This window comes from Oncorhynchus kisutch, linkage group LG20 (genome assembly GCF_002021735.2).
Source record: "Oncorhynchus kisutch isolate 150728-3 linkage group LG20, Okis_V2, whole genome shotgun sequence".
NCBI classification, from domain to species: Eukaryota; Metazoa; Chordata; class Actinopteri; order Salmoniformes; family Salmonidae; genus Oncorhynchus; species Oncorhynchus kisutch.
In genome coordinates this window covers 47,971,204-47,993,703 of record NC_034193.2, presented here as the reverse complement: position 1 = coordinate 47,993,703, position 22,500 = coordinate 47,971,204, and the positions used below count along the sequence as shown (strand labels likewise).

General features: G+C 44.6%; 1 protein-coding gene across 1 annotated transcript in view; it reads right to left on the bottom strand.

Moving 5' to 3' along the window:
* LOC109877960 (sodium/potassium/calcium exchanger 3) overlaps positions 1 to 22,500 on the bottom strand; it is a 70,666-nt gene that overhangs the window by 14,446 nt on the left and 33,720 nt on the right. Inside the window, 1 exon segment of the mRNA XM_031799843.1 lies at positions 3,252 to 3,328. Within this exon segment, the coding sequence (XP_031655703.1) occupies positions 3,252 to 3,328 (77 nt within the window).

The following is a 22,500-nucleotide window of genomic DNA, read 5'->3' as shown; positions in this document are numbered from 1 at the left end:
CTTCTGGACCATCCAAATGCTCTCTAGCAAACTTCAGGCGGGCCTGGACATCTACTGGCTTAAGCAGGGGGACACGTCTGGCACTGCAGGATTTGAGTCCAGCAGGTCCCAGCTCTCTGCAGGTCATTCATTAGGTCCCACCGTGTGGATCTGGGATTTTGTGATCATTTTGACCCCACGGGGTGAGATCTTGCATGGAGCCCCAGATCGAGGGAGATTATCAGTGGTCTTGTATGTCTTCCATTTCCTAATAATTACTCCCACAGTTGATTTCTTCAAACCAAGCTGCTTACCTATTACAGATTCAGTCTTCCCAGCCTGGTGCAGGTCTACAATTTTGTTTCTGGGGTCCTTTGACAGCTCTTTGGTCTTTGCCATAGTGGAGTTTGGAGTGTGACTGTTTGAGGTTGTGGACAGGTGTCTTTTATACTGATAACAAGTTCAAACAGGTGCCATTAATACAGGTAACGAGTGGAGGACAGAGGAGCCTCTTAAAGAAGAAGTTACAGGTCTGTGAGAGCCAGAAATCTTGCTTGTTTGTGGCTGACCAAATACTTATTTTCCACCATAATTTGCAAATAAATTCATTAAACTTCTTACAATGCGATTTTTTTTTTCATTTTGTCTGTCATAGTTGAAGTGTACCTATAATGGAAATTACAGGCCTCTCTCATATTTTTAAGTGGGAGAACTTACACAATTGGTGGCTGACTAAATACTTTTTTGCCCCACTGTAATTATTCACACCCCCGAGGACAATATATGTTAGAATCACCTTTGGCAGTGATTACAGCTGTGAGTCTTTCTGGGTAAGTCTGACCTTTGCACTTTGGTTGTACAATATTTTGATTTACATTATTCTGTTAAATATTCTTCATGCTCTGTCAAGTTGGTTGTTGGTCATTGCTCGACAGCCATTTTCAAGCCTTGCCATAGATTTTCAAGCCGATTTAAGTCAAAACTCTAACTTGGCCACTAGTTCCAGTTTAGTCGCCTTGATAAGCAACTCCAGTGTATATTTGGCCTTGCGTTTTGGGTTATTGTCCTGCTGAAAGGTGAATTTGTCTCCCAGTGACTGTTGGAAAGCAGACTGAACCCGTTTTTCCTCTAGGATTGTGCCTCTGCTTAGCTTTATTCCGTTTCTTTTTATCCTAAAAAAAAGTCCCAGATGACAAGATGACTGTTTTAAAGTCCCCATTGGCCTCATGGTGAAGTCCCTGAGCGGTTCCCTTCCTCTCCGGCAAATGAGTTAGGAAGGACGCCTGTATCTTTGTAGTGACTGGGTGTATTGATACACCATCCAAAGTGCAATTAATTTCTGCTTACTTGTATTATTTTTTTTACCCATCTACAAATAGGAGCCCTTCGTTGAGAGGCATTGGAAAAACTCCCTGATCTTTGGGGTTAAATCTGTGTCTAAAATTCACTGCTCGACTGAGGGACCTTACAGGTAACTAACTGTACTACTACTACTGTCCACTAGGCACTCTGGCTGAATCAACGTTGTTTCCACGTCATTTCAATGAAATGACCAACGTGGAGGCCCATCAAACAAATGGAAATGGTACATGTGATCTATTCCCCTCATACGTGTTCCTCTCCTTCCCTACATCTACCCATCCTCTGTATCGCCTATGCCCTCTATCTTCGCCACCTCCACATCCCTGCTACCTCTGTAGTCTACACCTCAGTTTAGCCCTCTGCCCAACACACCTCCACGCATCCTGCCTGCTCACCCTACCTTTAAAACCCAGCCTACAGAAATGCCCAGCCTTCCGCTTCATCCTCCCACCACACACACAGGCCTCACACACAATTACAAACATACACATTCCCCAACTCTACCTACTCAACCTGCACCGGCTTCCATCCAGAACTAGTCCACTATATTTGATGGAAGTTCTCGTCTCCCTCTCTCTCTCTCTTTCTCACTCACTCACCCACTCACTCATGCTGCTCAGAGTCTACACCTAAATCTGGTTGTAATTGGGTGTGTATTTCCAACCGGCAATAAATAAAAATGCCGGCTGTGCTGACAGGACCCCAGCTAGAGTGAGGAGCACGCACGCACGCACACACACACACACACACACACACACACACACACACACACACACACACACACACACACACACACACGCACACGCACACACACACACACACACACACACACACACACACACACACACACACACACACACACACAGTTGGCAGGCCTCATTCGGTACCAGATGCTGTGTTCTGTTCTGTTCCTCCAAGCGGGATAGCTTGGACTCGGGGGCCATTTGTTAAGCCTTGGATGGCGGCCCGCTAACAATTATCCCATGGTTCGCACTATGCACAAACACCCAGCCAGCCGAGAAATACAGGGGGACTGACGTGAAGTTGTTAGTTTTCCACTATGTTTTTTTTTTACGGGAACTTAAAATAGATTATTGAGGTGAAAGGTTGATTAAAGACACACACAGAGACATGGGAAAGAGGATACCTAGTGGGAAAGGGGATACCTAGTGGGAAAGGGGATACCTAGTGGGAAAGGGGATACCTAGTGGGAAAGGGGATACCTAGTGGGAAAGGGGATACCTAGTGGGAAAGGTGATACCTGGTGGGAAAGGGGATACCTGGTGGGAAAGGGGATACCTGGTGGGAAAGGGGATACCTAGTGGGAAAGGGGATACCTAGTGGGAAAGGGGATACCTAGTGGGAAAGGTGATACCTAGTGGGAAAGGGGATACCTAGTGGGAAAGGGGATACCTAGTGGGAAAGGTGATACCTAGTGGGAAAGGTGATACCTAGTGGGAAAGGGGATACCTAGTGGGAAAGGTGATACCTAGTGGGAAAGGGGATACCTAGTGGGAAAGGGGATACCTAGTGGGAAAGGGGATACCTAGTTGGAAAGGGGATACCTAGTGGGAAAGGGGATACCTAGTGGGAAAGGGGATACATAGTGGGAAAGGGGATAGCTAGTGGGAAAGGTGATACCTAGTGGGAAAGGGGATACCTAGTCAGCTGCACAACTGAATGCATTCAATCAAAACGTGTCTTCTGCATTTAACCCAATGTCTCTGAATCAGAGAGGTGAGGGGAGCTGCCTTAATCAGCATCCAGTTGTTGTTGGCAGAAGCAGAAAGGCAGATTTTTAAACCTTGACGGTTTGGGGATTCGAACCAGCAACCTTGGGTGGGTGGGTGGCTGGGTGGGTGGGTCACAGACAGACAGACAGACATCAAAGTGAAGAAGACTGAACTCACACACAGGACGTGTAGGGCCACAGCTCCTTCTGTCCTCTCCCTGTGGGTAAACAGATCTGTAGGGAACTCGTGCAAAGCTGGAAGAGACAGAGATTTCGGGTTACTCAAGCAAGAGATTGTGTGTTTGTGTGTATATGTGTGTGGATGGATGGTGTGTGTGTGTGTTCTGACGTCTGTCCTGTGAGGTCAATGCTACTCACAAGCTAATGGAGGACACATAACTCATATGAACTGACAAGGGCTGGCCCTGCAGCACCTTGCCTAAATGTCTATTTGTGTGTGTGTGTGTGTGTGCATGCCTGCGTCCGTCCATCTGTGAGTGTGTGTCTGTATGATAGTCCTGCAGCATCCTGCCAAGGATTGTGTGTATGAGTGTGTGTGTGTGTGTGTGTGTGTGTGTGTGTGTGTGTGTGTGTACGCCTCCTCTGAGAACTGAAAGACCCACCAGAGGAGAAGAGAAAAAGAGATGGATAAAGTGAGAGCAAAGAAAAGGACAAAGAGTGTAGAGTAAAAATAGAGCTCAGGGTTAGGATATGTAGGGTGAGGAGGAGAGAGGGAAATTATACATGAAAAGAGAGTAGGGCTACAAGAGGAAGTGGTACAAGAAGCGCTAGAAGCTATCACTCCTTATTGTGCAGAAAAAAGTGTGTAAGAGAGAGAAAGAGGGGAAAAGAGAGAGGGGGAAAGAGAGGTGAAAAGAGAGAGGAGAAAGAGAGAGGGGAAAAGAGAAAGAGGCAGAGAAAAATAAGAGATAGAAAGAAAGAAAAAGAGAGCTTAAATACCTATGTTATCCTCTCACTCCACACTTCCTTCCCTCTCCCTCCATTCATCATTCTCCTTCCTTCTCTCTCCCTCCATTCATTCTCCAGGCTCCTCTCTCCTTTTTCTCATCATCCCACCTCGTCCACCAATCAACAGTCTATTCATGGGCCATTGCTAACATCTGCTCTGGATTTCACCACGTTTCCACTGGAAAGGCCAGCCAGACGGTCAACGTTGTGCTAGCTAGTGGCTATATCTAGTAGCTAGCACAACCACTGCTTCCACCAATGCTAATAGCTGCTAATGCAGTAATGCTATTCCAAATCAAATCAAAGTATATTTGTCATGTGCGCCGAATACAACAGGTGAAGACCTTAGAGTGAAATGCTTACTTACAAGCCCTAACCAACAGTGCAATTTTTAAGTAACAATTAGGTACAGTTGAAGTCGAAAGTTTACATACACCTTAGCCAAATACATTTAAACTCAGTCTCGCACAATTCCTGTCATTTAATCGTAGTAAAAAATCCCTGTCTTAGGTCAGTTAGGATCACCACTTTATTTTAAGAATGTGAAATGTCAGAATAATAGTAGAGAGAATTATTTATTTCAGATTGAATTTATTTAATCATATTCCCAGTGGGTCAGAAGTTTACACTCAACTAGTATTTGGTAGCATTGCCTTTAAATTGTTTAACTTGAGTCAAACGTTAGACGGTAGACTTCCACAACCTTCCCACAATAAGTTGGTTGAATTTTGGGCCATTCCTCCTGACAGAGCTGGTGTAACTGAGTCAGGTTTGTAGGCCTCCTTGATCGCACACGCTTTTTCAGTTCTGCCCACAAATTGTCTATGGGATTGAGGTCAGGGCTTTGTGATGGCCACTCCAATACCTTGACTTTGTGGTCCTTAAGCCAATTTGCCACAACATTAGAAGCATGCTTGGGGTCTATGTCCATTTGGAAGACCCATTTGCGACCAACCTTTAACTTCCTGACTGCTGTCTTGAGAGGTTGCTTCAATATATCCACATAATGATGCCATCTATTTTGTGAAGTGCACCAGTCCCTGCTGCAGCAAAGCACCCCCACAACATGATTCTGTCACCCCTGTGCTTCACAGTTTGGATGATGTTCTTCAGCTTGCAAGCCTCCCCCTTTTTCCTCCAAACATAATGATGGTCATTATGGCCAAACAGTTCCCTTTTTGTTTCATCAGACCAGAGGACATTTCTCCAAAAAGTATGATCTTTGTCCCCATGTGAAGTAGCATACTGTAGTCTGGCTTTTTTTATGGCGGTTTTGGAGCGGTGGCTTCTTCCTTGCTCAGCGGCCTTTCAGGTTATGTCGATATAGGACTCGTTTTACTGTGGATATAGATACTTCTGTACCTGTTTCCTCCAGCAACTTCCCAAGACCCTTTGCTGTTGTTCTGGGATTGATTTGCACTTTTCGCTCCAAAGTACGTTCATCTCTAGGAGACAGAACGCTCTCCTTCCTGAGCGGTATGACGGCTGCGTGGTCCCATGGTGTTTATACTTCAGGCGTTTGGAAATTGCTCCCAAGGATGAACCAGACTTGTGGAGGTCTACAATTTATTTTCTGAGGTCTTTTGTTTTCCCCAGGATGTCAAGTAAAAAGGCACTGAGTTTGAAGGTAGGCCTTGAAATACATCCACAGGTACACCTCCAATTGACTCAAATGATGTCAATTAGCCTATCAGAAGCTTCTAAAGCCATGAAATAATTTTCTGGAATTTTCCAAGCTGTTTAAAGGCACAGGCAACTTAGTGTATGTAAACTTCTGATCCACTGGAATTGTGATACAGTGAATTGTAAGTGAAATATAACAATTGTTGGAAAAAATACTTGTGTCATGCACAAAGTACATGTCCTAATCGACTTGCCAAAACTATAGTTTGTTAACAAGAAATTTGTGGAGTGGTTGAAAAACAAGTTTTAGTGACTCCAACCTAAGTGTATGTAAACTTAGATAAGTAAAAAAATAAAAACAACAGTAAAAAGACAGTGAAAAATAACAGTAGTGAGGCTATAACAGTAGCGTGGCTATAACAGTAGCGTGGCTATAACAGTAGCGTGGCTATAACAGTAGCGTGGCTATAACAGTAGCGTGGCTATAACAGTAGCGTGGCTATAACAGTAGCGAGGCTATAACAGTAGTGAGGCTATAACAGTAGCGTGGCTATATACAGTAGCGTGGCTATAACAGTAGCGTGGCTATAACAGTAGCGTGGCTATAACAGTAGCGTGGCTATAACTCTCCTTCCAGACCCATATCAAACATCTCCAATCCAAAGTTAAATCTAGAATTGGCTTCCTATTTCGCAACAAAGCATCCTTCACTCATGCTGCCAAACATACCCTTGTAAAACTGACCATCCTACCAATCCTCGACTTTGGCGATGTCATTTACAAAATAGCCTCCAATACCCTACTCAACAAATTGGATGCAGTCTATCACAGTGCAATCCGTTTTATCACCAAAGCCCCATATACTACCCACCATTGCGACCTGTACGCTCTCGTTGGCTGGCCCTCGCTTCATACTCGTCGCCAAACCCACTGGCTCCATGTCATCTACAAGACCCTGCTAGGTAAAGTCCCCCCTTATCTCAGCTCGCTGGTCACCATAGCATCTCCCACCTGTAGCACACGCTCCAGCAGGTATATCTCTCTAGTCACCCCCAAGACCAATTCTTTCTTTGGCCGCCTCTCCTTCCAGTTCTCTGCTGCCAATGACTGGAACGAACTACAAAAATCTCTGAAACTGGAAACACTTATCTCCCTCACTAGCTTTAAGCACCAACTGTCAGAGCAGCTCACAGATTACTGCACCTGTACATAGCCCACCTATAATTTAGCCCAAACAACTACCTCTTTCCCAACTGTATTTAATTTTTATTTATTTATTTATTTTGCTCCTTTGCACCCCATTATTTTTTTATTTCTACTTTGCACATTCTTCCATTGCAAAACTACCATTCCAGTATTTTACTTGCTATATTGTATTTACTTTGCCATCATGGCCTTTTTTTGCCTTTACCTCCCTTCTCACCTCATTTGCTCACATTGTATATAGACTTGTTTATACTGCATTATTGACTGTATGTTTGTTTTTACTCCATGTGTAACTCTGTGTCGTTTTATCTGTCGAACTGCTTTGCTTTATCTTGGCCAGGTCGCAATTGTAAATGAGAACTTGTTCTCAACTTGCCTACCTGGTTAAATAAAGGTAAAATAAATAAATAAATAAATAACAGTAGCGAGGCTATAACAGTAGCGTGGCTATAACAGTAGCGTGGCTATAACAGTAGCGTGGCTATAACAGTAGCGAGGCTATAACAGTAGCGTGGCTATAACAGTAGCGTGGCTATAACAGTAGCGTGGCTATAACAGTAGCGTGGCTATAACAGTAGGGAGGCTATAACAGTAGCGTGGCTATAACAGTAGCGTGGCTATAACAGTAGTGAGGCTATAACAGTAGCGTGGCTATAACAGTAGCGTGGCTATAACAGTAGCGTGGCTATAACAGTAGTGAGGCTATAACAGTAGCGTGGCTATAACAGTAGCGTGGCTATAACAGTAGCGTGGCTATAACAGTAGCGAGGCTATAACAGTAGCGAGGCTATAACAGTAGTGAGGCTATAACAGTAACGAGGCTATAACAGTAGCGTGGCTATAACAGTAGCGTGGCTATAACAGTAGCGTGGCTATAACAGTAGGGAGGCTATAACAGTAGCGTGGCTATAACAGTAGTAAGGCTATAACAGTAACGAGGCTATAACAGTAGCGTGGCTATAACAGTAGTGAGGCTATAACAGTAGTGAGGCTATAACAGTAACGAGGCTATAACAGTATCGTGGATATAACAGTAGCGTGGCTATAACAGTAGCGTGGCTATAACAGTAGCGTGGCTATAACAGTAGCGTGGCTATAACAGTAGCGTGGCTATAACAGTAGCGAGGCTATATACAGTAGCGGGGCTATAACAGTAGCGTGGCTATAACAGTAGTGAGGCTATAACAGTAACGAGGCTATAACAGTAATGAGGCTATAACAGTAACGAGGCTATAACAGTAGTGAGGCTATAACAGTAACGAGGCTATAACAGTAGCGTGGCTATAACAGTAGCGAGGCTATATACAGTAGCGTGGCTATAACAGTAGCGTGGCTATAACAGTAGCGTGGCTATAACAGTAGCGAGGCTATATACAGTAGCGGGGCTATAACAGCAGCGTGGCTATAACAGTAGTGAGGCTATAACAGTAGCGAGGCTATATACAGTAGCGGGGCTATAACAGTAGCGTGGCTATAACAGTAGCGAGGCTATATACAGTAGCGGGGCTATAACAGTAGCGTGGCTATAACAGTAGTGAGGCTATAACAGTAGTGAGGCTATAACAGTAGTGAGGCTATAACAGTAGTGGGGCTATAACAGTAGTGAGGCTATAACAGTAGTGAGGCTATAACAGTAGTGAGGCTATAACAGTAGCGGGGCTATAACAGTAGTGAGGCTATAACAGTAGTGAGGCTATAACAGTAGCGGGGCTATAACAGTAGTGAGGCTATAACAGTAGTGAGGCTATATACAGTAGTGAGGCTATATACAGTAGTGAGGCTATAACAGTAGTGAGGCTATATACAGTAGTGAGGCTATAACAGTAGTGAGGCTATATACAGTAGCGGGGCTATAACAGTAACGAGGCTATAACAGTAGTGAGGCTATAACAGTAGTGAGGCTATAACAGTAGCGAGGCTATATACAGTAGCGGGGCTATAACAGTAGATTGGCTATAACAGTAACGAGGCTATAACAGTAGTGAGGCTATAACAGTAGCGAGTCTATATACAGTAGTGAGGCTATAACAGTAACGAGGCTATAACAGTAGTGAGGCTATAACAGTAGTGAGGCTATAACAGTAGTGAGGCTATAACAGTAGTCAGGCTATAACAGTAGTCAGGCTATAACAGTAGTCAGGCTATAACAGTAGCGAGGATATATACAGTAGTGAGGCTATAACAGTAGTGAGGCTATATACAGTAGCGAGGCTATAACAGTAACGAGGCTATAACAGTAACGAGGCTATATACAGTAATGAGGCTATAACAGTAGTGAGGCTATAACAGTAGCGAGGCTATAACAGTAGCGAGGCTATATACAGACACCGGTTAGTCAGGCTGATTGAGGTAGTATGTACATGTAGATATGGTTAAAGTGACTATGCATATATGATATACAGAGAGTAGCAGCAGCGTAAAAGACGGGTTGGAGGGGGGGGGGGTGCTAACTACTGCTAACTAAAATGTGATTTCACCGCTTTTCACTGGAAAGCACAGCCAGACAGTCAGGCTAACTACAGTAGTTAATACAGCAATGTGATGCTATTGCTAACTTAACCTAGCATTCTTTGTTTATTTGAACACATTTCCACTGAAAAAGCCCAGCCAGTCAGCTAGCTACAGCAGCTGAATCCCAACACTCTAAAATGGCTTTTCCTCCTCACCTGCATAAACTTAGTTCACCTCTTCCCAACCTTTCAGCTTCTACCTTTCCCTGACTCATTCACACGGCAAACTAACTCAACCTCTCAATGTTCCTGAGTGGATGATCCTTTTCCCACTCTCCTGTCGTCCTGAGACATACTGTGCTCAGATGTCATCCTTTCCAGCAACGACGGTGGATGAGTAACCAGGCCGGCACAGTACAGCTCAGCGGTTGCTCAGCTCAGTAGTGTGAAAGGTGCCTAGTTCTCCGGTGACCCGTGTGCCGTACATTCTGCATGTGTTTGATTGAACACAGGTCTGTTCCTATGTTATATTAGGAAACTCGTCTAACACCACGCAGAGCTCACAGTAAAACAACACAGAGAGTAGAGAGCAGGAGGAGGAAGGACATCTCATGGTGTGTGTGTGTGTGTGTGTGTGTGTGTGTGTGTGTGTGTGTGTGTGTGTGTGTGTGTGTGTGTGTGTGTGTGTATCTTGGTGTCGGCAGCTGGATGTGTTTAATTTTTACAGCTACGAGTGCTACACGCACGGAAGCATGCGCACGCACGCACGCACACGCACACGCACACACGCACACACACACACACACACACACACACACACACACACACACACACACACACACACACACACACACACACACACACAGATCAAGACGCCTGCCCTGCCTACGCCTTTTCTGTTCTGTTTGCTAAGGAAAACACATTATTATGATGGGAAATAAACATTACAGAGAGGATAAAGGGATCTGCTCTAGGAACCAGGGAGAGAAATTGAGAGAGAAGAAAGAGAAGAACAGAGAGAGAGAAGAGAGAAAGAACGAGAGAAACGAGAGAAGGTCTTCACAGACAGAAGATAAAACCTTCTAATGACTATTGAAGAAGGGTTGTTCATGCCTACTGTAGAATTCCCATAGGGACAGGCAGTACTCACACAAACACGTTCCACGTACATTAAGTTCATGCATGAGTAAATTACCACTGAAGCACTACAATTCCACCATCCCAATTCATCTTTAACATCAAACCGTAGAGTTGTATGGAGGGTGAGCACTTGGCCCAAATCCTGTTTTGTGGGTGGGTGCAGACAGACAGACAGACAGATAGACTGTGTGTGTGTGTGTGTGTGTGTGTGTGTCTGTCTGTGTCTGTCTGTCTGTCTGTCTGTAGCATGGCAGAGTGTAATGGAGTTAGTGTGCCCAGACTAATGCCCATTGCCAGAGGGATACAGGCAGCAGATGTGCCCAGCCATGTCCAACACTCCACCACCCTGGCCCTCTCTACTGTGAACAGTACCACGATGCCAGATACCAACTCACAGCCAAGTCAACACCCTTCCACACACATGGAGGTGCCCATGCACGCACACGCGCATGCACACAAGATATGAGAAATCGTGTGCACACACAATCAAGCAAGTATGCACGCACACACACACTGTGTAGGCAGGGCAGGCGTCTTGATCTGTGTGCGCCAATGGCACAAACACTCTAAAGCATTGCCTGCAGAGAGTTTCACCCTGATGCACCACTAAATGTAGAGACGGTACAGTATCTCTTCTAAAGTTATCATCTGTGTCTGACTCTGAACGGACAAATAAAAAGAGCAGGAAGTGAATATACCCCCCCCCCCAATCCATCTGTACTGCCTAACAACTCCTGACTTTTATGGAAATGTTGCATTTGAGATATGAGTCACATTATTCTATTGTACAACGGTGGGGTATTGGAGGGCCATTTCAAGAGCACAAAAGATGCCTGTGCTTTAGAAGAAAAAAGGTACAGCTGGCTTCTCCATAGTCCATAAACAGGGTACTGAGTGCATGTGTGTGTGTGTGTGTGTGTGTGTATGTGTGTGTGTGTGTGTTCTTTGTCAGGAAAAAGCAGTAACACAACTGTATAAGGACAAAGGAGGTCAGAGAGGAAGTGAGAAAGAGAGAAAGAAAGGTAGAAATGGGACGTGACTAGTGTTGTGTTGCAGTATGAAGGTTATCCTCTCAACAAAGATACAGTAATGTGGTGGATTAATGACAGTAGACTCATGCAATGAGTTATCTTGTCTACCTTGTACTGTACTGTTTTGTACTCACTCATGTACATGCCATTACTGTAGACAGGCAGGCGCGCACACACACACACAGGTAAGTAACCCATGACCACTCATCTAAATGACAGATATTAAGATCCAAATGACAGACAACATCTAAATGACAGATATTAAGATCCAAATGACAGATATTAAGATCCAAATGACAGACAACATCTAAATGACAGATATTAAGATCTAAATGACAGATATTAAGATCCAAATGACAGACAACATCTAAATGACAGATCTTAAGATCCAAATGACAGATATTAAGATCCAAATGACAGACAACATCTAAATGACAGATATTAAGATCCAAATGACAGACAACATCTAAATGACAGATGTTAAGATCTAAATGACAGATGTTAAGATCTAAATGACAGATATTAAGATCTAAATGACAGATATTAAGATCTAAATGACAGATATTAAGATCTAAATGACAGATATTAAGATCTAAATGACAGATATTAAGATCTAAATGACAGATGTTAAGATCTAAATGACAGATATTAAGATCTACATTTTTATTTCACCATTATTTAACCAGGTAGGCCAGTTGAGAACAAGTTCTCATTCACAACTGGGACCTGGCCAAGATAAAGCAAAGCAGTGCGACACAAACAGCAACACAGAGTTACACATAGAATAAAAAAAATGTACAGTCAATAACACAATAGACAAAATCTACATACAGTGTCAGCAAATGACGTAAAATTAGGGAGGTAAGGCAATAAATAGGCCGTAGTGGCGAAGTAATTACAATTTAGCAATTAAACACAGGAGTGATAGATGTGCAGAAGACGAATGTGCAAGTAGAGATACTGGGGTGCAAAATAGCTAAATAAATAAATAAATAATATGGGGATGAGGTAGTTGGATGTGCAATTTACAGATAGGCTATTTACAGATGGGCTATGTAAAGGTGCAGTGATCTGTGAGCTGCTCTGACAGCTGATGTTTAAAGTTAGTGAGGGAGATATGAGTCTCCAGCTTCAGTGATTTTTGCAATTTGTTCCAGTCATTGTCGATAGAGAACTGGAAGGAAAGGTGGCCAAAGTAGGAATAGGCTTTGGGGATGACCAGTGAAATATACCTGCTGAAGCGCGTGCTACGGGTGGGTGTTGCTATGGTGACCAGTGAGCTGAGATAAGGCGGGGCTTTACCTAGCAAAGACTTATAGATGACCTGGAGCCAGTGGGTTTGGCGAGGAATATGAAGTGAGGGCCAGCCAACTAGAGCATATGGGTCACAGTGGTGGGTAGTATATGGGACTTTGGTGACAAAACGAATGGCACTGTGACAGACTGCATCCAGTTTGCTGTGTAGAATGTTGGAGGCTTTTTATTAATGACATCGCCAAAGTCAAGGATCGGTAGGATAGTCAGTTTTACGAGGGTATGCTTGGGAGCATGAGTGAAGGATGCTTGGTTGCGAAATGGAAAGCCGATTCTAGAATTAATTTTGGATTGGAGATGCTTAATGTGAGTCTGGAAGGTGAGTTTACAGTCTAACCAGACACCTAGGTATTTGTAATTGTCCACATATTCTAAGTCAGAACCGTCCAGAGTAGTGATGCTGGACGGGCGGGCAGGTGCCGACAGCGATCGGTTGAAGAGCATGCATTTAGTTTTACTTGCATTTAAGAGCAGTTGGAGGCCACGAAAGGAGAGTTGTATGGCATTGAATCTCGTCTGGAGGTTTGTTAACACAGTGTCCAAAGAAGGGCGAGAAGTATACAGAATGGTGTCGTCTGCGTAGAGGTGGAACAGGGAATCACCAGCAGCAAGAGCGACATCATTGGTGTATACAGAAAAAGAGTCATCCCGAGAATTTAACCCTGTGGCACCCCCATAGAGACTGCCAGAGGTCCGGATAACAGTCCCTCCGATTTGACATACTGAACTCTGTCTGAGAAGTAGTTGGTGAACCAGGCGAGGTAGTAATTTGAGAAACCAAGGCTGTTGAGTCTGCCGATAAGGATGGTGATTGACAGAGTCGAAAGCCTTGGCCAGGTCGATGAAGACGGCTGCACAGTATTGTCTTTTATCAATGGCGGTTATTATATAGTTTAGGACCTTGAGCATGGCTGAGGTGCACCCCTTTCCAGCTCAGAAACCAGATTGCATAGCGGAGAAGTTAAGGTGGGATTCGAAATGATCGGTAATCTGTTTGTTAACTTGGCTTTCGAAGACCTTAGAAAGGCAGGGTAGGATAGATATAGGTCTGTAACAGTTTGGGTCTAGAGTGTCTCCCCCTTTGAAGAGGGGTATGACCGCGGCAGCTTTCCAATCTTTGGGGATCTCAAATGATGCGAAAGAGAGTTTGAACAGGCTAGTAATAGGGTTTGCAACAATTGCGGCGGATAACTTTAGAAAGAGAGGGTCCAGATTGTCTAGCCCAGTCGATTTGTAGGGGTCCAGATTTTGCAACTCTTTCAGAACATCAGCTATCTGGATTTGGGTGAAGGAGAAATGGGGGAGGTTTGGGCAAGTTGCTGTGGGAGGTTGGTGACCGGGGTAGGGGCAGCCAAGATCTAAATGACAGATATTAAGATCTAAATGACAGCTATCAAGTCATGTTAATTATAATATTGTTATAATGTCATAATGACCATGTCAAATAAAGTTACCATAGCACTATACTACTTTATATCTATGTAACATTTAAGGGACAGAATCTTCCACCCTTCAATCTGCCTTGAATGGAGTACACATCTCTTCACTCACTCCTATTTGATATAATCAACTCCACTACTTGTGTCGGAGTGAGTGCTAGCTGGCGACGTAGCCAAGTGCAAGCCGAGGCAGAAACCCACTCCATAGCAACGGTGTTTTCTCCAGAGTGAGTGGGTTTAAGTGGCAGAGGGAGAGAGGTGCACAAAAATAATACACATCTTTAACCTGGGGGCAGACTCTCACTAGTATACAGTACATTGACCATTAGCATTGACGTGCTCTATAGATACAAGGTTGGCAGAGTGTGTGTGTGTCTGTATTGATACGACTTACCATTTTTACTAGATCCAGATGTATATTATGGAAAGGGAATGGTGGAGGAATACAATACATGGAAAGATGTGGTACTGCGAGTATTCATTATCAGAATAATGGCTATTGTGGGTGGAAGATATGGAAAGCATTTAGGCCTGAACGTCAGTAAGAAAATGCATACAGTCATACAGTGGCTTGCGAAAGTATTCACCCCGCTTGGCATTTTTCCTATTTTGTTGCCTTACAACCTGGAATTAAAATTCATTTTTTGTGGGGGTTGTATCATTTGATTTACACAACATGCCACTTTGAAGATACAAATTTTGTTTCTTGCGAAACAAACAAGAAAACAGAAAACTTGAGCATGCATAACCGTTCACCATCCCATAGTCAATACTTTGTAGAGCCACATTTTGCAGCAATTACAGCTGCAAGTCTCTTGGGGTATGCATCTATAAGCTTGTCACATCTAGCCAGTGGTATTTTTGCCCATTCTTCAAGGCAAAACTGCTCCAGCTCCTTCAAGTTGGATGGGTTCCGCTGGTGTACAGCAATCTTTAAGTCATTCCACAGATTTTCAATTGTATTGAGCTCTGGGCTATGACTAGGCCATTCCAAGACATTTAATTGTTTCCCCTTAAACACTCGAGTGTTGCTTAGTATGCTTAGGGTCATTGTCCTGCTGGAAGGTGAACCTCCGTCCCAGTCTCAAATCTCTGGAAGACTGAAACAGGTTTCCCTCAAGAATGTCCCTGTATTTAGCACCATCCATCATTCCTTCAACCAGTTTCCCAGTCTCATCTGACCAGAGTACCTTCTTCCATATGTTTGGGGAGTCTCCCACACGCCTTTGGGCGAACACCAAACGTTTTTTTCTTATTTTTTTCTTGTCACTCTTCCATAAAAACCCAGTTCTGTGGAGTGTACGGCTTAAAGTGGTCCTATGGACAGATATTCCAACTCCGCTGCGGAGCTTTGCAGCTCCTTCAGGGTTATCTTTGGACCCTTTGTTGCCTCTCTGGTTAATGCCCTCCTTGCCCGGTCCGTGAGTTTTGGTGGGCGGCCCAAACCTGATCTGTACTTCTCCACAACTTTGTCCCTGACGTGTTGGAGAGCTCCTTGGTCTTCATGGTGCCGCTTGCTAAGTGGTGCCCCTTGCTTAGTGGTGTTGCAGACTCTGGGGCCTTTCAGAACAGGTGTATAAATATTGAGATCATGTGACAGATCATGTGACACTTAGATTGCACACAGGTGGACTTAATTTAACTAATTATGTGACTTCTGAAGGTAATTGGTTGCAACAGATATTATTTAGGGGCTTCATAGGAAAGGGGGTGGATACATACGCACGCAACACTTTTCTGTTTTTTGTTGTTGTAATTTTATGTTTAACCTCACCAATGTGGACTATTTTGTATGTCCATTACATGAAATCCAAATAAAAATCAATATAAATTACAGTTTGTAATGCAACAAGATAAGCAAAAACGCCAAGGGGGATAAATACTGCAAGGCACTGTATGTGTTATGGTCTATAATCTGTTATGGTCTCAACTGAAACCCCCACAGAATTTTGACTTTCCAGAGTGGACAAATCTCTCTATGTATCTCTCTTTCCAGGCTACCTTCTCCACTTTGCTAATGGCCTCACAAGACAGCGAGAGACAACGAAGGAGAGAGAGCGACAGACAGAAAGAGAGAGAGAGAGAGAGAGAGAGAGAGAGAGAGAGAGAGAGAGAGAGAAAGAAAGAATGTGCACATCAAAGAGATGAGAGAAAGAGATATAGAGAAAATGAGGGGAAGAAAGGACCAGAGATCCTCCTCCAGGCTGTCTAAGCCTGGCATGGAACACCATGGTAATTAGCATGAGGTTAGCTGGGTTTACTGAGGTGGGCCGAGCCTTCTATCGCCTACTGGCTATAACACACACACTCTGTGTTGGCTATAACACACACACTCTGTGTTGGCTATAACACACACACTCTGTGTTGGCTATAACACACACACTCTGTGTTGGCTATAACACACACACTCTGTGTTGGCTATAACACTCAGCCAGGTCACCCATGATACAAGTCAGTATTCGACGTCCATCCATGTCTGAGGATGTGGGGAGATGATGTGGAAGCTGGCCACTAGAGGCAACAGTGCTTGTTTTTACCTTTAAGTAGGTTCACTGTAAGCCTCTGATTCCAAAGGTGGCAAGTTTGAATCCAGCGATAGAACGTTTTTTATATTTTTGTTTAAAGCCTTCCCAAACCTTAACCCTTATCTTAACCATTTGGAGTTACTGCCCAAACTTAACCCTTATCTTAACCATTTGGAGTTACTGCCCAAACTTAACCCTTATCTTAACCATTTGGAGTTACTGCCCAAACTTAACCCTTATCTTAACCATTTGGAGTTACTGCCCAAACTTAACCCTTATCTTAACCATTTGGAGTTACTGCCCAAACTTAACCCTTATCTTAACCATTTGGAGTTACTGCCCAAACTTAACCCTTATCTTAACCATTTGGAGTTACTGCCCAAACTTAACCCTTATCTTAACCATTTGGAGTTAATGCCCAAACTTAACCCTTATCTTAACCATTTGGAGTTACTGCCCAAACTTAACCCTTATCTTAACCATTTGGAGTTACTGCCCAAACTTAACCCTTATCTTAACCATTTGGAGTTACTGCCCAAACTTAACCCTTATCTTAACCATTTGGAGTTACTGCCCAAACTTAACCCTTATCTTAACCATTTGGAGTTACTGCCCAAACTTAACCCTTATCTTAACCATTTGGAGTTACTGCCCAAACTTAACCCTTATCTTAACCATTTGGAGTTACTTCCCAAACTTAACCCTTATCTTAACCATTTGGAGTTACTGCCCAAACTTAACCCTTATCTTAACCATTTGGAGTTACTGCCCAAACTTAACCCTTATCTTAACCATTTGGAGTTAATGCCCAAACTTAACCCTTATCTTAACCATTTGGAGTTACTGCCCAAACTTAACCCTTATCTTAACCATTTGGAGTTAATGCCCAAACTTAACCCTTATCTTAACCATTTGGAGTTAATGCCCAAACTTAACCCTTATCTTAACCATTTGGAGTTAATGCCCAAACTTAACCCTTATCTTAACCATTTGGAGTTAATGCCCAAACTTAACCCTAACCTGAAACATTCTGAGTTCATGTCTAAACTAAACCTTAAACACCTGGAAATTTGAAGTTTGGAACAACTTACAAATGTTAGATTTGAGAAACAGGGATGAACGTCTATTTCTGACGCGAGACTGTGAGAGCTGGTAGATAACACTGGCTCCATATGTATGCACAAGTGGACACACACACGCACACGTGCACACACACTGCCACCACCCCACTCAATTCTCTCTGCAATCATAAGCCAATCTCCCAGTTCACTCCTCACTAAAGCTCAATCAGAGGAAGTCAATGCATCAATCAGCAATCAGACCTCAGTCAGCTGTACTCCCTCTCTCTCTCCCACCCTCACTCTGCTGCGCTCCCTCTCTCTCTCTCTCTCTCTCTCTCACCCACACTAAAATGGTCTCGCTCTGTCCCACCCTCACTCTGCTGCTCCCTCTCCCTCTAATGGTCTCTCTCTCTCCCCTCTCCAACTGTCCCCTCTCCCTCCCTCTCTTTCTCACTCGAATGGTCTCTCTCTCACCCACCTCTCTCTCTAACTGTCTCCCCCCCTCTCTCCGCCTCTCTCTTGATTAATACAGTGTGTCATACCGCTTCCTCTTTCAGTCACTCTCTCTTTCACCGTCTCTTTACAGTACAGAGCGCAAGTATCATGACTACTGCTTTCTCCTCTCTGATGAGATGTACAGTGTCAGAGGTCAACAGATTGTAAGGGATAGTTCATCACTTTGGGAAACATGCCATGTGCTGTGTGTGGGCACTGCATGTGTAGGTACTGCGTGTGTGGGTACTGTTTGTGTGGGTACTGTTTGTGTGAGTCCTGTGTGTGTGGGTACTGGGTGTGTGGGTACTGGGTGTGTGAGTACTGCGTGTGTGGGTACAACGTGTGTGGGTACTACGTGTGTGGGTGCTGCATGTGTGGGTACCGCGTGTGTGGGTACTGCATGTGTGGGTACTGTTTGTGTGGGTCCTGTGTGTGTGGGTACTGTTTTTGTGGGTACTGCGTGTGTGGGTACTGCGTGTGTGGGTACTACGTGTGTGGGTGCTGCATGTGTGGGTACTGCGTGTGTGGGTACTGTTTGTGTGGGTCCTGTGTGTGTGGGCACTGTTTTTGTGGGTACTGCGTGTGTGGGTCCTGGGTATGAGTACTATTTGTGTGGGTACTGCGTGTGTGGGTACTATTTGTGTGGGTAATGTGTGTGTGAGTACTATTTGTGTGGGTACTGTGTGTGTGGGTACTGTTTGTGAGTACTATTTGTGTTGGTACTGCGTGTGTGGGTACTATTTGTGTGGGTCCTGTGTGTGTGGGTACTGTTTATGTGGGTACTGCGTGTATGGGTAATGTGTGTGTCAGTACTATTTGTGTGGGTACTGCGTGTGTGGGTACTATTTGTGTGGGTCCTGTGTGTGTGGGTACTGTTTATGTGGGTACTGCGTGTATGGGTAATGTGTGTGTCAGTACTATTTGTGTGGGTACTGCGTGTGTGGGTACTATTTGTGTGGGTACTGTGCGTGTGAGTACTATTTGTGTGGGTACTGTGTGTGTGGGTACTATTTGTGTGGGTACTGCCTGTGTGGGTACGGTTTGTGTGGGTACTATTTGTGTGGGTACGGTGTGTGTGGGTCCTGTTTGTGTGGGTACTGTTTGTGGGTACTGCATGTGTGAGCACTGTTTGTGTGGGTACTGCGTGTGTGAGTACTATTTGTGTGGGCACTGTGTGTGTGGGTACTATATATGTGGGTACTATTTGTGTGGGTACTGTGTGTGTGTGTACTGTGTGTGGCTACTGCATGTGTGAGCACTGTTTGTGTGGGTACTGTGTGTGTGGGTACTGTGTGTGGGTACTATATGTTTGGGTACTGTGTGTGTGGGTACTGTGTGTGGGTACTATATGTGTGGGTACTGTTTGTGTGGGTACTGTGTGTGTGGGTACTGTGTGTGTGGGTACTGTGTGTGTGTGTGTACTGTGTGTGGCTACTGCATGTGTGAGCACTGTTTGTGTGGGTACTGTGTGTGTGGGTACTGTGTGTGGGTACTATATGTTTGGGTACTATATGTGTGGGTACTGTTTGTGTGTGGGTACTATATGTTTGGATACTGTGTGTGTGGGTACTGTGTGTGGGTACTGTGTGTGGGTGGGTACTGTGTGTGTGAGTACTGTTTGTGTGGGTACTGTTACTGTTTGTGTAGGTACCATTTGTGTGGCTACTGTGTGTGTGGGTACTATTTTTGTGGGTACCGTGTGTGTGGGTACTGTTTGTGTGGGTACTGTTTGTGTGGGTACTGTGTGTGTGGGTACTGTGTGTGTGGGTACTATTTGTGTGGGTACGGTGTGTGTGGGTACTGTGTGTGTGGGTACTGTTTATGTGGGTTCTGAATGTGTGGGCACCTTTTGATTGGGTACTGCGTGTGTGGGTACTGAATGTGTGGGCAATTCTTGTGTGGGTTCTGAATGTGTGGGCACTTTTTGATTGGGTACTGCGTGTGTGGGCACTGCGTGTGTGGGTACTGTGTGTGTGAGTACTGAATGTGTGGGTAATTTTTGTGTGGGTACTGTTTATGTGGGTTCTGAATATGTGGGCACTTCTTGTGTGGATACTGCATGTATGGGTACTGCGTGTGTGGGTACTGTTTTTGTGGGTACTGCGTGTGAGCACTATTTGTGCGGTTACTGCGTGTGTGGGTACTGCGTGTGTGAGTACTGTGTGTGTGGGTACTGTGTGTGTGTGAGTACTGTGTGTGTGGGTAAGATATTAAGTTGGCTCAGTGTATCCCACAGCTACACATATCCATATGGGTACTGCGTGTGTGGGTACTATTTGTGTGGGTAATGTGTGTGTGAGTACTATTTGTGTGGGTACTGTGTGTGTGGGTACTGTTTGTGAGTACTATTTGTGTTGGTACTGCGTGTGTGGGTACTATTTGTGTGGGTCCTGTGTGTGTGGGTACTGTTTATGTGGGTACTGCGTGTATGGGTAATGTGTGTGTCAGTACTATTTGTGTGGGTACTGCGTGTGTGGGTACTATTTGTGTGGGTCCTGTGTGTGTGGGTACTGTTTATGTGGGTACTGCGTGTATGGGTAATGTGTGTGTCAGTACTATTTGTGTGGGTACTGCGTGTGTGGGTACTATTTGTGTGGGTACTGTGCGTGTGAGTACTATTTGTGTGGGTACTGTGTGTGTGGGTACTATTTGTGTGGGTACTGCCTGTGTGGGTACGGTTTGTGTGGGTACTATTTGTGTGGGTACGGTGTGTGTGGGTCCTGTTTGTGTGGGTACTGTTTGTGGGTACTGCATGTGTGAGCACTGTTTGTGTGGGTACTGCGTGTGTGAGTACTATTTGTGTGGGCACTGTGTGTGTGGGTACTATATATGTGGGTACTATTTGTGTGGGTACTGTGTGTGTGTGTACTGTGTGTGGCTACTGCATGTGTGAGCACTGTTTGTGTGGGTACTGTGTGTGTGGGTACTGTGTGTGGGTACTATATGTTTGGGTACTGTGTGTGTGGGTACTGTGTGTGGGTACTATATGTGTGGGTACTGTTTGTGTGGGTACTGTGTGTGTGGGTACTGTGTGTGTGGGTACTGTGTGTGTGTGTGTACTGTGTGTGGCTACTGCATGTGTGAGCACTGTTTGTGTGGGTACTGTGTGTGTGGGTACTGTGTGTGGGTACTATATGTTTGGGTACTATATGTGTGGGTACTGTTTGTGTGTGGGTACTATATGTTTGGATACTGTGTGTGTGGGTACTGTGTGTGGGTACTGTGTGTGGGTGGGTACTGTGTGTGTGAGTACTGTTTGTGTGGGTACTGTTACTGTTTGTGTAGGTACCATTTGTGTGGCTACTGTGTGTGTGGGTACTATTTTTGTGGGTACCGTGTGTGTGGGTACTGTTTGTGTGGGTACTGTTTGTGTGGGTACTGTGTGTGTGGGTACTGTGTGTGTGGGTACTATTTGTGTGGGTACGGTGTGTGTGGGTACTGTGTGTGTGGGTACTGTTTATGTGGGTTCTGAATGTGTGGGCACCTTTTGATTGGGTACTGCGTGTGTGGGTACTGAATGTGTGGGCAATTCTTGTGTGGGTTCTGAATGTGTGGGCACTTTTTGATTGGGTACTGCGTGTGTGGGCACTGCGTGTGTGGGTACTGTGTGTGTGAGTACTGAATGTGTGGGTAATTTTTGTGTGGGTACTGTTTATGTGGGTTCTGAATATGTGGGCACTTCTTGTGTGGATACTGCATGTATGGGTACTGCGTGTGTGGGTACTGTTTTTGTGGGTACTGCGTGTGAGCACTATTTGTGCGGTTACTGCGTGTGTGGGTACTGCGTGTGTGAGTACTGTGTGTGTGGGTACTGTGTGTGTGTGAGTACTGTGTGTGTGGGTAAGATATTAAGTTGGCTCAGTGTATCCCACAGCTACACATATCCATACCTCCCACTGGAGATCTCATCCCTTACTCTTTCCCTCTCCTCCTCTCTCTTCCTCTTTCATATTCTCTCCATCACTCCTGTCCTTCTCTGTTTCATTTATTTATAGTTGGAGCGAAGGGATGAAAAGTTGGAGAGCAAGAGAGCGACGTTCTGAGAGTCTTTAGGGAGATCCATCCATCCCGCAATCTCTGCAGTTTAAATATAGTGCGCGCCATCCATCCTTCCTCTCCCTCGCTTCCCTTCTTCCACAATGAAACTAATGCCACTACTGCATATTTCATATTG